This window comes from Sinohyriopsis cumingii, chromosome 13, assembly GCF_028554795.1.
Source record: "Sinohyriopsis cumingii isolate HCF-2022 chromosome 13, ASM2855479v2, whole genome shotgun sequence".
In the NCBI taxonomy this organism is placed as follows: Eukaryota; Metazoa; Mollusca; class Bivalvia; order Unionida; family Unionidae; genus Sinohyriopsis; species Sinohyriopsis cumingii.
Genome location: NC_142973.1, coordinates 34,844,655 through 34,863,428, shown reverse-complemented (window position 1 = coordinate 34,863,428; position 18,774 = coordinate 34,844,655). Strand labels below are relative to the sequence as shown.

Sequence of the window (18,774 nt, the reverse complement as noted above, 5' to 3'; positions counted from 1 at the left end):
ATTGAGTTCTAACCAGAATATTCAGAGGGTGCAGTATGGATCATTTGGGTGCTTGCAGTAAACATATATGCTGAGTCAATCCAAACGCCCAGTCGATTAGATTCGTCTAGTTGACTTTAATTTTCGAAATCAGCTTGATATCCGTATCTTTTCTTATGTGGAAGCTGAGAAAATCACTCTAGCATCACAAGAGGCAAACGTCGTGTTGGTGAAGCGTAGCCTTCTATGGGATGGCCTAGCAAACTTTAAACATTGTTAGATCAAGTGATACAGGCATGAAATGGATATGAAAATTACTTATTGTCTCAGAAATTGTGAGTATTAAAATCAGAGTTGATGAAATGTGACCTGGTACTCACGATTTGCATTGCTATGCGCATGAGTACACAAATCTAGCAACCCACATTTTCAAATGTTGTCGAGAAAGAAAAAAAAATTAAATGTAAGTTGTATCCTGGTTGTAATCAAAATACAAAATGAAAGAAAAAGTTTTCCATATTTATATATTCCGAGAGCACCTTCTGGAGTTTTGTTGTATCATGGGACTACCATGTTGACATGTGCTCTCTGCTTGATAAACCAGACTGTCCAGATTGCTGGTTTTTACAAAAAGTATCTTACTTTCATTTAATATAATTGAATTTCTCTACAACAACATTAAAATGGAGTTTGTTGTTGATATGACATGACTAATGGACTTTCGATATTGTCATTTGAGATTTGTGAAGTGACTAGTAATGTAAATAGCGAGTACCAGGTCAGGTTTCATCGATGCTGTAGTTTGGTCTAGTCTGTCGAGGAATAAATACATAATGAGAAAATAAATCATTTTTCTATCGATTTCATACAGGTATAAGTCAATATAACATAAGTTTAAATTTTTTCTAGGCCTGCTTGTAAGCAAGTACCATATATCACTACTGTACCATGGCAGAAAATTCCACATTTTCGATATGCAATTGCAATGACCCCACACCCCAACCTAAATATCCAAATATGAAAAAAATGGGGTGAGAATATTCGGAAGAAATGCGGATTAGAAAATGGACTGCTGTTTGTTTTAATCCAAATTTGTTGTCCGAATAGTAGAATCTCAGAGCTGAAATGAGAAATTGTCATCCCTTGTATTACATATTAAAAACTATTCAACACCCTGTATTAATACAGGTTTGAGGACTGGTTTAAGGAATTACAAGACAAGTTGATTTTACAGAAAATTCAGTCCATGTTTATACAACAGTATATAATTTTGAAGGTCTTTTGTCAAAAGTTAATCAACCCTTTTAAAATGTTTTATAAATGATGGATTTTTAACCAGATCTTCTTAAGGAGATTAAGGTGTTTGATAAATCTTGGGATTTTACTGGTACAGATAAATTCAGGGTTAAACTCTCTTTGTTACAAGACAAGATTCTAATTATTTGTGTCTATTGTTTTTTTATACTGTAATAGGAAATGTTTACTTTCTATAATATATATATATATATATATATATATATATATATATATATATATATATATATATATATATATATATATATAATTCTTTTGAGTTAAAGGTTTGAAAGGAAACAAAACTAATGTATGTTCGTTATGTTGGTCCCACTTTGCAACATAATGCAGGTCAGCAAAATAAAGTTAGAATTTTTATTTTGTACATTGAAATGACTTTACATGTCAATTTAAAGGAATATAATCAAACTTGTTTCGTGTGATACATTTTGTGGTTTTGTACGTGATCATCTTTTCTGGCTTAGATGTTTTGGAGAGTCTTGAAAGAGAACCATCTTTAGATTTAGAAAATGCATGTTTTGTAATCAAAAATGTTCTTTAATTCCATTCTGTAATGGTCATATGTGAACCTTGGAAAAATAAATTTTATTTCCCTGGAAATCTAACTTTTAAAAAAAGCATGGGATGCATGAAAATATCATTTTATACTCCTTGTAATGCAACAAGTATGTAAATTCACTCAAGCAACTACAAGTCTTTTCTTATTGACAGGTTTTCATTATAAAAATGTATTGGTTAGGATAGATTTCAGTATGTTAGGGTATCCTTTGTTTTCTTTCCCTGGATTAGAGATTTAGAAACTTGCTATGACTTGTGATTGATGATACACCATGAATTAGCACATGTTGTAAGGTGGGTTATCTCAAGTCCTCTTGGGCCTGGATTAGAGATTTAGAAACTTGCTATGACTTGTGATTGATGATACACCATGAATTAGCACATGTTGTAAGGTGGGTTATCTCAAGTCCTCTTGGGCCTGGATTAGAGATTTAGAAACTTGCTATGACTTGTGATTGATGATACACCATGAATTAGCACATGTTGTAAGGTGGGTTATCTCAAGTCCTCTTGGGCCTGGATTAGAGATTTAGAAACTTGCTATGACTTGTGATTGATGATACACCATGAATTAGCACATGTTGTAAGGTGGGTTATCTCAAGTCCTCTTGGGCCTGGATTAGAGATTTAGAAACTTGCTATGACTTGTGATTGATGATACACCATGAATTAGCACATGTTGTAAGGTGGGTTATCTCAAGTCCTCTTGGGCCTGGATTAGAGATTTAGAAACTTGCTATGACTTGTGATTGATGATACACCATGAATTAGCACATGTTGTAAGGTGGGTTATCTCAAGTCCTCTTGGGCCTGGATTAGAGATTTAGAAACTTGCTATGACTTGTGATTGATGATACACCATGAATTAGCACATGTTGTAAGGTGGGTTATCTCAAGTCCTCTTGGGCCTGGATTAGAGATTTAGAAACTTGCTATGACTTGTGATTGATGATACACCATGAATTAGCACATGTTGTAAGGTGGGTTATCTCAAGTCCTCTTGGGCCTGGATTAGAGATTTAGAAACTTGCTATGACTTGTGATTGATGATACACCATGAATTAGCACATGTTGTAAGGTGGGTTATCTCAAGTCCTCTTGGGCCTGGATTAGAGATTTAGAAACTTGCTATGACTTGTGATTGATGATACACCATGAATTAGCACATGTTGTAAGGTGGGTTATCTCAAGTCCTCTTGGGCCTGGATTAGAGATTTAGAAACTTGCTATGACTTGTGATTGATGATACACCATGAATTAGCACATGTTGTAAGGTGGGTTATCTCAAGTCCTCTTGGGCCTGGATTAGAGATTTAGAAACTTGCTATGACTTGTGATTGATGATACACCATGAATTAGCACATGTTGTAAGGTGGGTTATCTCAAGTCCTCTTGGGCCTGGATTAGAGATTTAGAAACTTGCTATGACTTGTGATTGATGATACACCATGAATTAGCACATGTTGTAAGGTGGGTTATCTCAAGTCCTCTTGGGCCTGGATTAGAGATTTAGAAACTTGCTATGACTTGTGATTGATGATACACCATGAATTAGCACATGTTGTAAGGTGGGTTATCTCAAGTCCTCTTGGGCCTCTTACTCAGAAGACTTTAACTTCATTGTTTCAGCAGAAAAAAGATAGAAGCTAGAAAAAAATAGTACCTTTATCCTTCCCAGTCAAACTTTCCTCTCATTGTTAATGTTTGTGGTATATTCCTTCATCCATTGTGCTTGTCCATCATCTCTTCTGCCTAATTGATGCCAATCCATCAGTCAGTATGACTGCATTACTCAAAATAGAAAACCTTTAAACAGTTTCTAAAAAATACCTTGACAGAATCTTGTCACAATTTGCATATTGGCATAAAGGTCTTTCAGATTTGTTTCAGATGATTCACCACTAAAAAAGACTTGCTATAGCTCAAAATAGAAAAACCATTCAATGACATTTTCTGTTAACACATTAACCCCTGAAGGTTTTTGTCATTTTCACCTGAAAATTGAGTGGGAAACACATTTTGAAAGCTATTTCTGAATAGATCCGAAAATACAAAATCCCATGTGATCTTTCAATAACATATTGATTTTGTTTATTATTTTTTTTATTTGTTTTGTTTTATTTTTTTTATAACTTTCTTTTTGCTAAACGAAGCATTTATTTTTGTATCGAAACCACTCTTTATTCCAAATGCCCATCTTATCCTACTTTTTGCAAAGGTTCATCTGTCTGTTTGTAGTTCATACCGGTTTGCCTTCGATCTGAGACCAAAAAGTCTAAAATCCGGACACAAAATGGGATTCCGACCACGGGCGAATTTTGGGTAGAAAAAAACGGGTCCAAAAAATGAGGTTTTTTATCAGTATTTCGTAGTGCAACTAGATATTCCAGATCATTTGGTATCATTGTAGAGCTACATCTGTCTACCTTTCTATAATACCACCCACTTTAGTGTATCATGCATGACCATGATGCTACAAAGCTTGGCAGTACGCTACTACTTCCTGCCACGTTAACTCATCGCTAGGGGTTAATGTGTTAACAAAACAATAGAATCAGACTAAAATTTGACATAAAGCATGTTAGAATAAAGGCCTTTCATATTTGTACAAATGTGGTGTACTGATCCACTATCAGATGTGGTGGCTTCCATTTCTAGAATTCACTGAAAATAGCCTCCTGGCACAAAGGGGATTCAGATTTGTACAGATGATGCCAGTTGACCTTCAGCTATGGGTGTCATTGCTAAAATTAGAAAAATCTTGAGATAACTTCTAAAAAATTACTCATCAGATTCTGACCAATTTAGGTTCGAGCCTCGGATTCGGCTAATGTGGGTATGTGAGAGAGCTTGCCGGTAGCTTTTTGTGGGTCGGTGGTTCTTTCTGGGGTTTTCCCGGGTTCTTCCTCCACCATTAATACTGGTCGCCATGTAGCCTATCGTGTGCTGAAAAATGGCGTTAAACCCTACAACAACTACAGCTACAACTGACCAATTTAAAAGACCATAATCTTGCTTAAGTTTGTATAAATAGTACAAAATATTCCATCAGATATGACCACCATTACTAAAAGTAACAAACACTTTAAACAACAACTAATCAAAAACTGCTGTCAGAAGAGATTTCAGACAAGTTTGACCAAAAGCATTCTGGTTTAATGGGCTTTCAGTGCTGTTCTGCCATCAAATATGGCAGTCATTGCTAAAGATAGAAAAACCTGTAAACTGCTCCTTCACAAAAACTGCAGAACAAAATAGGACCAAATTTGACAAAGGCACCCTTGCACTACAAACCTTCATTTTTGAACAGATTATATGGATTCATCATTAAATTAAAATTGTGAACTTGTTTCCTCATTTTAATGACAGCTATAAATTGATGGAAAACGACCTTTGTTCTGGAAGACAATTGTCTGTGATTGTAACAAGATAATCGGGTTGGATTTCGGATTTATAACAGAACATTTTTGATGGTGATACAAATGCAATGTTTAATGATGAATGACTTGAATAAGAAAAGAATTTTGATTAATATCTGTGTGTATAAGATCCAAATATTTGACAACTTAACATAATCCGCATGAACCTAATAATGCAATAAATGAAATTACAAATAAATGACCTTACACAGTACTAGGACAGAGGTGAATGATTTACAGTAATTTCATACGATAAAAAGAATGAAATGTTTTACTCAAATAGTGAAAATGAATTCACTCAAATAGTGAAAAATGAGGTATTTTACTCAGATATTAAAATGATGAAAACAAAGGGACAGATATCATAACAATATATCTTTACAATCCCAAAACACTGGATATTACAAACCCCAAAATTATCACATGGCTAAAAGATTACATGTATGGAGTTACACACTCCATCACCAGCACACTTGGCTACAGTCGTACTGGTAAATCAAGCAGTCAGTATTCCAGGTAGTCACCGACTAACATTCAGTTCCTTGATCAATCAAGCAATCAGTGCCCACCAATTGGTCAGCAATGCCTGATCACCTGCTACTCGACCAGCAACACTGTTCACTCAGCTCTGTGGCTGCTACGGTTCAGCTTGACAGCTGCTTTGGTCAGCTTCTTTGGTTAGCTCTACAGCTGGTACCACGTTGAATCTGATAGCTGAAAATACATCTAACACCGTGTACTATGCATGATATGGGCATTTACGATAAAACATAATGACATTATATATGGTAAGCTATACAAATTACATTATCGGCACGACATTACAAACTAATAAACAGGTTCAGAAATGAATCCACCTGGGTCTGATAAGAAGCATATTGTACTAAACATATCTTAATAAAATGCAATTTTATTGCTAATTTAAATCTCTTGCTAAGTCACAAACAAGAATAGAAAATATTTGCATTATACTATGTGAACTGAAGCCTCATAGAAAATTATACAAAAATAAACATAGTAGTACAATAGTTACAACTTTTTGACAAGAAATTAATAAATAACTCATATACCTCTACAGCTGAAGATGTGCAAGTCCTTAAGTAGACTGCTCACTGACAAGGTGTTCCGTAATGTGAAGATTTAGTCTTATGCATTTATACACAGACAATACAGTCATACATCGTCTGTGTGCTGGAAGTATTAGGTTTTTTCCATCGAAAGCACTTTGCACATGTGGCATATGATGAATTGATCTCACTGTTTCAAAATATAGTACAGTATACATAAATCATCCTCGGTTATCGTTGTACACAAAAAACGAAACCTGAGTACATGTATTTAATAAATAAAGGGATTTTTAAATCTAATGACAGTGATTGGTGAGTGAGAAATGGTTGCTGTGAAAGAAGCAGTTGATGCTCATATATAATGAAGAATCTGAAAGGTTTGTACACAGTTGGTCATACATTTTTTTTTAATTGATTGCTGGATCCAAGACAGATAATGCCACATAGCTACTCAACAAATATGTAATAGGTGACCAGAGATGTTTCAGTGAGATTGTCACAGGTGATTAAACATGGATTTAAAATTTGGCTTGGAGAAAAAAGAACACAGACCACAAATCACTGAATATAGTTGTACTGTCAAAAGAGTTTTATATGCAATATTTTACTATAAACAAGGCCGGGTCATCAAGGTACCTGTGCCTGACCGCTAATGTCACTATGCATTTGTATGCCTACAAAGTGTTGCCAAAGACTGGAACACTTCTAAATCACTCATCCATGTATTGGTACTTGAGGTACCCATCTACTCCATGACACTGCACTGGCTCATAAATCTGCCATTCTGACAGACTTCCTGCCACCTGCCAGAGTGTAGCATCCAGACTTTTTCATATCTTCCATACAGTTTTGATATAATGCCAAGTCATTTTTGGATGGATCCTATTATCAGAGATTTGCTAAGTGCGGATGATTTGAAAGCACCATGCAGTTGTGAGTGCAGTTTTCCATTGTGAGCACAACATACCAAAAAAGTGAGTAATAAATGGCATTTTATAATTAGATAATGAGACTGAGAAAGTGTAGAGTTGCATGGGAAATAAGTGGAGGGGTTGCACTGACATATTGTTCACTAGTACGGCACACTAATATTCAGAATGTTTGAAATACCCATCCTCTTGATGGATGATGTGCCATCAGATTTGGATGGAGATAATAAGAAAAGTAGAGCACCTTAAAACACTTGTTTTCATATCATATGTCTACAGAAAGCATCCTGCTGATCCAGATCTTTTGGCTATCTATACTTGCTGTTAGGCTGATGTCAGCCAGGTAAGTGATGAGAAGTCCATGTGTGCCTCTTGTTTAAGGTCTTATTCTCTTAAAATGATGTGCATGGTTATTTTGCCTTTTCTGTTTGCAGAGATGGAAGAATGGAGACATTCTGTAAATTTGTAAAGAATATGGATGATAACGTTCGCAGTCTTCTAAATGTCTGTCAAGATAACAGAAAGAAACAACAAAACCGTATGTAATATTTTTCTAATATATCATTAAATAGCTATAGGTATAGAACATTCAGATTCTTGAGGCAATAAGTCAACATTTATTTTGTGTTAGGGATGATACACAGCTGGAAGGGAACACTGTATGCCCCACCATGACAGTGGTAGGATGTTAGGGCATATAGTGTTCCTTGTCTGTCTAAACACCCACCACACCTAGGTTAGGTTTTGCATTTAGGTCAGCTTGGGCATCCATCCTCTGAACACACTTCTAGTGTTATGCTTTTTCAATAAAATTAATATTCTAAAATAAGTTTTGAATGTAGATTGAGAACATCAATTAATGAAAGTTGCAGACCTTTGTTAGGGGCCCCGAGTGACCGAGTGGTCTAAAGCGCTCTTTGTTACAGATCACTGCCATCTCACCTCTGTCTGCGTGGGTTCGAGTCTCAGATTCGGCTTATGTGGATATGTGAGAAAGCTTGCCAGTAGCTTCTCATGGGTCAGTGGTTCTTTCCGGGGTTTTCCCGGGTTCTTCCTCCACCATTAATACTGGCCGCCATGTATAGCCTATCGCGTGCTGAAAAATGGCATTAAACCCTACAACAACAACAATAACAACAACAAGACCTTTGTTAAGTATATGAACTAGAAATTTATTCATGGAACACATGTTCCCAGCCATAGTGCCTGATTAGCTGGCTAATTAATATATATATATATATATATATATATATATATATATATATATATATATATATATATATATATATATTATAAGTCAAGTCAGACTGCAAACAACAAAGATTCTGATCTGTTGTAGCAAAATTCACCTGCAGATCAGGGTATATGTTTTCTATAAAACTGATTACTCTTAACAAACTGCACAGACCCAGATTTGCTGGCGCATTATGCAACATCAGATTTGGGTCAGTGCAGTTTGCAGTTGGACTCTTAAATAAGTTTATACAGTAGATGAACAGGATTAATATTATAAGCTCCTGTTCATTGAAGGTTATAACTGAGAATTAAATAGAGATTTGTAACCTTTTAAAAGAGTTTTTAAAAGTATTTTTAAATCACCCATATGTTGCTTCAGTCAAGTTTTGCTAAATTTATTCTTGTTCGCAAAGCTTACTTACCAGGTCAGTGGTATTGATGTGGAAGCTGCAGTTGAAAGCTGTATGAGTAGATGCATCTAAATTTCATACTCCTGCAAAAATATAAAGAACTTAAACAGCCAAGAAAGAAACAGAACCATCAGTTTTTAATAGGCAATAATAACGTTTTTATTTTCATAGTTCTGAATCATTGTAACTGTGCTTTTGAATAGAAAAGATACTTACCAAAGTGAGTTAGAATTTCAGGCATTCATTTGTAATACTACATTTGCATTCATTTTTGTTTTCTGTCTTTCAGATTTCAAGAGAGAATATAAAAAATTTGGGGATGGTTTTAAAAGTCTAGCTGCTACGTTTAGTTTGGATCATTCACTTGGTAGGTTGTGTGTGTGTCAGGCATGGAAAGGACACTCATTATGTAGGCTTTTCTTTTCTTTTGTTTTAGCTATTCTAGACATAAGCTGAAGAGCTAATAGTATGGCCTTTTGTCCATCGTTCAACAATTAACTGATACTTCTAAACTACTTGAAGGATTGCCATAAAACTACACATACATTTATCGCAATCACTAAATCTTTAAATAAGGTCATTATTATTATTATTATTATTATTATTATTAAGCTTGCAAACCAGCAAGCCCAGTACCATCTTTACTGGGGCCCCGAGTGGCCGACTGGTCTAAAGCGCTCTCCGTTACAGATCACTGCCATCTCACCTCTGTCTGCATGGGTTCGAGTCTCGGATTCAGCCAATGTGGGTATGTGAGAAAGCTTGCCAGTAGCTTCTCGTGGGTCATTGGTTCTTTCAGGGGATTTTCCCGGGTTCTTCCTCCACCATTAATACTGGCCGCCATGTATAGCCTATCGTATGCTGAAAAATGGCATTAAACCCTACAACAACAACAGCAACAACAACAAGCTCTCTACTTGGTTGCCTGCAAGGTCACTTCAATTTGCATGAAATGGTTTCTTTTAAGTATTAATATTCATATACTGGAATCTTTGATTGGCTCATAGGGTGAAAGGTTAGAGGTCAAGTCCATAGGAATCTTAAAAGATGAAATACAATGTCAGAATGTTTATTTATTTGCATTGATGCTTGCAAACTTTTTGACTGCATTCTTATATATATATATAAATCATATTTTTGCACAGACACCTTCAGGTAACCATGAAACTACAGCGAAAGAATAGTTACATTTGTAGAAGTACAAGGACTGATGGAACACAGAGCCATGCTTGGGAACCATGTTATGATTAACCCTCACATTTTCTGACTTATAAAAACTGGAATAGAAAACTTGAACATAGAATCTTGACATTGTCACAGAGTCCAAAAAGTCATACATACATGTCACCATTCATATTAGAGTCAGAAAAGTCATACCTACATTTCACCATTTGTATGAGAGTCAGAAATGTGATACCTACATGTAACCAGTCATATGAGAGTCAGAAAAATCATACCTACATGTCACCATTCATATGAGAGAAAAAAAAAGTCATACCTAAGTGTCACCATTCATATGAGAGTAAAAGTCATACCTATATGTCACCATTCATACAAGAGTTAAAAAAAGACATACCTACATGTCATATTATCCTCATGATCTCATTGTTTTGTTTATAACTGTTTGATTTTATTATCGCTGTCAATAATAAACCTTTTATCAACTGTAAATAATCTTTCATATAACCTTTTTTTTTCCTATGGCACTAAATAGTCTTTCTGTGCTGGTGCACCATAAAACCGCAATCAATCAATCAATCATAACTACATGTCACTATTTCTGTGAGAGATAATAAAGGAATACTTATTCTTCACAATACTTCATGAATTTAACAAAATTTAAAGTGAACCTAAAAATAGAAACCATTTAATGTCTTAAGCAGCAACAACCAATATCTTTTCAGGATCAAGGGAGTTAACCACTGCAATAGAATTTACAGGTGAAACATACAATGAAATAGGAGATATGTTTGAAAAGCAGGTAGGCCACTCACCTTTGTTCTTTGTTAATATATTTTTACCCCAAAACTTTACAGTTGTGCATCATTGTTAATTTTCACTCATTTATCAGTCTTCCATTTAAGTTTATAGCAATGAACTAATCTGATTAATCCAGTGCAAACCAACTCTGTCAACAAAGTTGAATTAACCCATCCATCCCACAAAGGACCTTCAAACGATTCTTGATAAAATCTTGCTAAATCGGGTTTTCACTACAAGACTTCTTGTGATGTATAAGTGGTCCAAAAATAAATTATGGCCAGTCTAACATCAAATATGGCAGCAGTTGCAGTCATCTTGAACATAATAGCCCTCACTACTTCACCTGAATGGATGACTGTACTGACACAAGGTTTTCACAAAATGACTTTCTGTGCTGTCAGGTTGGTCCTGAATGAAAATGTTGCCACCTGGACATCTGATAAGATGTGTTATAAATGTCTGGCTGGTCCTGAATGAAAATAATGCCACTTGGACATCTGATAAGACTTATTATAAATGTCTGGTTGGTCCTGAAAGAAAATAATGCCACTTGGACATCTGATAAGACTTATTATAAATGTCTGGTTGGTCCTGAATGAAAATAATGCCACTTGGACATCTGATAAGACTTATTATAAATGTCTGGTTGGTCCTGAAAGAAAATAATGCCACTTGGACATCTGATAAGACTTATATAAATGTCTGGTTGGTCCTGAATGAAAATAATGCCGCTTGGACATCTGATAAGACTTATTATAAATGTCTGGTTGGTCCTAAACGAAACTGGTGCTAATGAGACCTCAGATTTCTTGACCTTGGTGGCCATAATGAAAATCTTGTTATTGTTACTTCTCCAGAATTAATTATTAGTGACATTTGGTTTTGTATGATATGCAATTGATTCTGAATGAACATTATGCTGATCAGACTTGCATTATGGCCATCATTGTTAGCCATATTAAAATATTGTTATATTGGCTTTTTCTGTACAGATTGTCCTATAGGGATTTTCACAAAAAAAAGCTTGTCAAAATACCGTTTTGATCCTAAATAAAAATTGTGCTTATTACTGATAGCCTTCTTGAAAGTCTTGAAGGGGTTATTGACTTTGGGTTTTCACTTTTTGTAGTGGGTCCTGAATGAAAATAATGCTAATGTGACCTCCAAAAAAAACCTGAAACATATCTGAAATGCTGGATAGCCATACCTACATATTTTTGATAAAGAAAAAGAAAACAACATTTTTTGCAGCATATAGTTATTTTGGTATTAAAATTAAACAGATTTGACCTCCAAATTGGCTGCCTTGATAGCCATCCTGAAAACCATATTAAATCTACTTCTGAAGGGATGGCCTTGTCAGCATTGGGTTTTCACTAAAGCACATACAATAGCAATATGTTTTGAATAAAAAATGGTGCTCATCTGACTTCCAACATGGCACCATCGTGGACATCTCAAAAGTCTTGTTATCACTCTCTATTACATAAATATTGTCATTGACATGTGTTGTTTTGCTTTATTTGCTTCTGATTGAAATTGGTGCAGATCTGACAATGAACATATCCCAGCTTTTGTAAAGAAATTTTGAGGGTTTTTCATTTTTGTACTAAATTGAGCTTATTAACACAGTTGCTTGTATATGTATAAATGAAGTTTGACCAAGCTTTGTGAAAATGGACAGTAGAAGCAGTCTTGTACTGGGTTCCTGGAAATTCTAGTCAGATAATAGAGTGTCAGTCTCATTTAACCTCCTTACAACAACTGTAATGAGCACTTTGTGTGTCTCAGATTAAAAGTGTTTTAGCAAAGGAGCATGTTATGTTCAGTTTTTACCAAGTTATTTTGATACAGGAATATTATAAAATTTGTATACCCATGTGTAATGCATTTAAAAAGTATAAAACAGTATATCCAACTCAGTATCTGCAATACCAGTAATGCCCATGTCATGCCCTGGTTACATTTTGATTGTATTCATGGAAACATCAAGGAACAATGTACTTGATTATTTAAAATTAAAATTGGGTCCTCTGATTCAGTTGGAAACTGTGATAGATCAGTTGTTGAACATCACACTCATAATCCAAGGGTTGCAGGCTTGAAACCAACTTAGGTTTGTCCAGGTCAGCAGCCTTGAAGTGTCCCTCGGAAAGACACTTGACTCCTATTTCCTGAGCTTGATGTAGTGAAAATGTGTTAAAAAGTGCCGTTAAAACTGCAGAACAAAACAATGCAGTAACTTCAGGTTGTTAATTTAGTCTTTAAAATTTTGTACTTTATATTTTGAACAGCCAGTCAAAGATCTGGAACCTATGATGGATGACTTATACGAATACAAGGGAGTCTTGTCCGCATTTCCAGAAGTACTCCGACTCCATGAGGTAAAAATTTTTTTTTTTTGGTTTATTTCATGTTCATATATGTTGTAGCGAAATTGAATTTATTAAATGGGATATTCATAACATCATAGTCAACTATGGAATATTTGCCATTTTAGTCTTTGTAAGGAAAACATTTTAGAAAAGTTGGTTTCCTCATGAAATTTGCAAAGCACTTTGGCTCTTGAACATTTGGTGATTTTCTAGTAATCTAGATCCAAACCAGTTTGATTATTGACTTTTTTTACTAGCAACAAAAATGTGGAAATTAAGAATATTTATTTGATTAAAAATACCTGTCTAAACAACAGACTGTGGCATTGATGGTCTTGAAACCCTAATACAGCATTATGGAACATATAAGAAATCTAACATAGCAGTCAGTTTAGCACTGATTTAAGAAAGTAAAACTTTGTTGGAGCTCATGTTAGTGAAACATTGTATTTTGGAGTAGAGGTATCCAAGATACAATACCTATGAGCTGTGAAAAAATGTACATAACAACCATAAGGAATGGTTTCTCAACTTGTTCAAGATGGCTAAACTAGCTATGTATATACCCTTTCTGACAGCAGACTGTGAAAGAGGGTTCTCAGCACAGAATAATAGTTATGCACAGATAAGGAATATGTTAAATTCAGAAACAATCAACTAATTAATAGTCATAATTCTAGAGAAGACATCTTCTGAAGATCTTGATTTCAACAGAGTGTCTAGGAATAATGACATTTAAGTGTTAGGTAAATATTGAACTGTGGTGTCCCCCCCCCCCCAATTCTACTCATCTTATTTTCATGACAATGGGGAACTTTTCCTAATTTAGATAAAATCCTGGCAGCATTTATGCATCACAAGAAAAAGAGTTTAAAAATAAAGTTGTTTTAAAACCTTTGATATACATTGATTTCTCATCATATTTTATTATGCAGGGTACCATAGGAAAAGCTAAGGAGTGTCAGAGGTTACAGCAGGAAGGTAAAATGGTTGAGTCAGAAGTACAGTCTCAACTTCAGCGTGCTGATGTTGTTTCTTTTGGAACACTGGCAGAAATAAACCACTTCCAGAAGGAACGAGTACGGGAATTTAAGGCAATGATGCATAACTACCTGACTGAACAAATCAGTTTCTACAGTGAGGTGTGTGTGTGTCCCAAATGAGGGCAATGTTTGCATACTTATTTTACTAATGTACAGTAAAGCCTTCGGTTGCAGCCACCTGTAAAATAAGACACTTCCAATAGCATATGCATTTATTTCCAAGTACCATCTTAGGCCAAACTGCCTTCTAATTTTGATGACTTTTCTCCAGTCTGATTGGTATTCTTAATTGTTCTAAGTTCATGTTGTTAAATATACATACTGTCTTTATTTTCAAGACCATGAGTAAAAAATACAACTTTTTAAGTATATGTGGCAAAAGGTCAACAAACTCATAGCAAGGTCACTTTAGTAGTTAGTTGGGTTGAAACAATACACCTATGCCACAGGTGATATGATACATATCGATACACATATGAACTTGATAATCGTTTTTCCATCTCTGGAAAGTAGGTGGTGTCCTTTTATGTATGTTAACATACTGATTGTATTTCCAGTATGCACATTACAGGTATCATATATTTATATACAATTCTCATCAATGACAAAATAACAAAAATACTTTGAAACAGACTACGCGTTGGTTGTCATTGAGTTTTATTAAACAATTTAGGCCATTTAATGATGACTTCATTTAACTCACTTTAGCCACCAGGTCCATTGTTTTGCATGGCTTGAATGCTTTGAAAACATTATTACTAACTTCATGTCTCACTTAAACTTAGAAGACATTATCTTCAGAACAGAAGAAATAATGCAATTTCCTTGTGCATAGAAAATCTCATCTAGAACAAATCCAGGTAGGGGAATGAGGATGAATACCAAAAAAATGTAACCCATTTTACTTCCTGCAGATACAGATGACTGCTGCAGCCACAGATACTTGTATTTGTTAGTGAAGAAGGAAAACTATTGATGACACCCAGTCCTATTCTTTATTTATTAAAAATTACACAAGGTGATAAACTTGAGCAGTTTGAAATCTGCCTTGCTGATGCTGTGCCTATTTGATTTATTCCACTGGCACCATTATTCACTTGTTAAATATCTCAGCATAAAAAGAGAAATTCCAAATTTGTTCCCCATGTACAATTTAGAGATAGGTGCTTACAGGATTTTGTCTTAATGTGTACCTCCTCCTTTGTCACCAAAATAAGAAGGGAGTAGAAAAGAAGAAGGGGATGAGGAAACAGAGTTCATTATTTACTTAACACTTTAATATCTGTCTCTCTTTCTTACTGTTCCAATTTCTTAGAGCTCTACTGAAATCAAAATCTTTAATAAATGTCACCTCTAGTTTTATAAGCATTAATCTGTTTATTATTTCTGAGCATGCTCTGTTCCATATCAGTGTATGAATATTGTTCTGTGCTTCCTTCTGAAGGGGTATATGCATAGCTAGCTTTGTCAGCTTGATAATGTTGGGAAACTGATCTTTGTGGTCATTATGTACAATTTTCCAAAGCTCACATATATTATCTTCAGGATACATCACTAACATGAACTTACTTTCTTAAATCAGTAGTTTACCAACTACTATGCTGGATTTGTGATCTGTTCCATAATGCTGTATTAGGGTTTATAGTCCATCGGTGCCATTGTTTCCTTGTGCAGACAGATGTATTCAAATTAATACCTTTACTTCTCGATTTCATTTTTTTTCATATTTATTCAGTTTATCTTAGCCATGATGTGAATACATGGTTTTATAGCATATGATCTGCAGGGTTAAATTGATTTTAAAAAATGAAAATGAAAATTGCATTCTATTTTTACATTGTCTGTATTTTAATTAGGCTCAGTATTCTGCACTTTCTGCATTTAATTTTGAAATACCACTAAAAGGGAGATTGACAGTCATGCTATTTTTTTCCATTCAGCATGGACATCTGACATGTATTTATCACCATTTTTGGGGTCAGAATCACATACTGGTATCTCCATTAACACTTTCCCAGCCCGAGTAATCTGAAATAGATCATAATTTTTTTAAAATGTCATCATTATCATCAGGCATTATTTGTCGAATGAAATCGTAATTTGAAGATGAACCACGCCGAGAATCAGGCATTTTGTTGTTGTTGCTGTTGTTGTTATTTAACGCCATTTTTTCAGCACACGATAGGCTATACATGGTGGCCAGTATTAATGGTGGAGGAAGAACCTGTGATATCCCCAGAAAGAACCACTAGGTAGCTTATATTTTAGACACACATTTGTAAAACTTACTTGATGGAAGGTTCAAAATAACTCTATAATGCTTATTCCAGGGCACAGTGTGCCAATCAAATTTAGTTCAACAACCATTCATGTCATGCTCGAAGAACCCAGATGTGTAAACAGTTGCCTACCCAAAAAACAGATGTTGTGACATAAATGGTTAAATACAAATTTTATCCTTCACCATGTACATTTTCATATGCTGGACTTTCAGCTAATTTCATCTGTTTCCCAAGTATGTGAATTCATACAATTTTTGCCTGATTCATGCAATAATACAGCCTGACAGCATCTCTATTTTAGTACTTTAGATATCAGTTAATGTTGTTTGAGCAAAGTTTCTCTTCCTTTACTTCCTGTTTGTCACACAGGGAATGTCCTACATTTATTTCTGATTGGTGGTTATTGTTTAACCTGGACAGGAACAAACAATAACCACCAATGAAAGTACAGTGTAACATATTTCGCTGTTTGACTCTGGTAGTGTAGCTTTCAAATTGACCAAAGTAGATAAGATACAATTCATTGTAGAAACTTTGCGTAAAAGTGGTTATTAAATGATGAGTAAGGTACTTCATTATGAGGAACATGGTTGGAATGCATCCTATATGCTAAACATGCTGCTAGGTTAAGATAACTAGCATGGAATGGGGGAAGGGCATATTATGAACCCTTTTTTAATTTTTACTAGTAAAAATGAGTGTCTCTGACTGCAAATGCTATTTCAAATGAATTCTAAATATTAGAGAATCACAAGGCAAACTAATAATAATTATTCTTGACTGCTGAAGATTAAAATAACTTGCATATGGTAAGTATCATTTTGTATTGATTCTCTATCTCTTGTATCAATATGTGTATCACTGTAGCAAAAGTATCGATGAATTGATACATCAACGAATCATTTCACCCCTAGTAGTTAGACTATTTTTCATGTCTTCTAAGTTCTTTTTGGCATTTGGCACCTACACACTAGGCGAGCATGTTATAATGTTGTCCTTCTGTCTGTTGCCATTCTAATTTCCACACAGTAATTCAAGTTGTCCACCATCTACAGTTACCAAACTCTGTGGATGGCTTATACATGGGGAATGGAAGAATCCAATTGATTTCAGGGTTAAACACTTAAAAGTCTGAGATCACTATGACTGAAAGAAAAAAATCAGTTTCTACACAAAAAGCGCCATTCTCCATCAAGATACCAAACTGGATTTCTTGAACATTGGGTAAGGAAGAATCCTAGTGATTTTGGGCTCAAAAGGTCAGATGTCAAGATCACTGCGACTGAAAGAAGAAAAATGTTTTTGCAGAATAACTTTTATTCTAGTTTAAGTTCCTTAACCCAAATTTGTCTGTAGCTTGCACTGGTGTATAAAGGTCATAGGTGACACTTATGGTAAGTCAAATAAAAAAATTAAGTTTTTGCACATTAAGGCTGCATGCCTTGAGCAGAGTGAATCATACCCAACTAATGCCTACTCAAAGCAGGCGAGAGCTTTTGTACTACCAACACAGGGAGAGGGTATTCTAATATACCAATTCATGGTAATTTAGTTTACACCATGTATTCACGCTGTTATACCTATAATAACATATGGGGATGCACCTTGATAAGTACTTCATCCTCATCACAAAAGTAGTCATTGTGACCTATATTTCATTTTCTCAGTCTTTGGTTCATTTGTTTTTAACAGTTCATCCTTTATACATCATTTAGTACAGTTCAGCCACTGAGCACTACTCCATCATTTAGTACAGTACAGCCACTGAGCACTACCCCATCATTGCAGACGAAGCCTATATTTGTGCTTCACTGACTTACGTTAAATTTTGTGGTCTATGTTAATTTCTCAGGCACCGTTACAATATACTTGTAAAATTGATGATGATATGCTAAACATTCATCACAACTTGCATCATTTACTGGCATTAGAGTATGCATTTAGCTCATGACTATACTGTATTCCTACCCAGAATCATAAGACTTGGTCAGGGGATTCATCCAGCGTTATTGCAGAAAGAAGTCTCTGTGATCTGTATTTCATGCTTAAGTGACTCTTTTCAAATTTTGTTGTTAGATGTCATTGATTTATATGGTTGCTTTTTATGTTAAGAGGATGAAACTTGATAATTGGATGCATCTCTGTTAGTACTACAAACTTTGCAGCTGAAGAAGGCCAT

The 18,774-nt window shown here is 34.9% G+C and overlaps 1 protein-coding gene across 2 annotated transcripts in view; it reads left to right on the top strand.

Annotated features, from left to right (window-relative positions):
* The window catches only part of LOC149785187 (sorting nexin-33-like), a 93,192-nt gene that overhangs the window by 57,935 nt on the left and 16,483 nt on the right, over positions 1-18,774 (top strand). For both annotated transcript variants that reach the window (XM_089978990.1, XM_089978991.1), the window contains 5 exons: positions 7,701-7,804; positions 9,202-9,279; positions 10,817-10,893; positions 13,190-13,279; positions 14,206-14,412. In XM_089978990.1, coding sequence (XP_089835116.1) covers positions 7,701-7,804; positions 9,202-9,279; positions 10,817-10,893; positions 13,190-13,279; positions 14,206-14,412 — 556 coding nt within the window. The remainder of the gene's footprint in view (positions 1-7,700; positions 7,805-9,201; positions 9,280-10,816; positions 10,894-13,189; positions 13,280-14,205; positions 14,413-18,774) is intronic.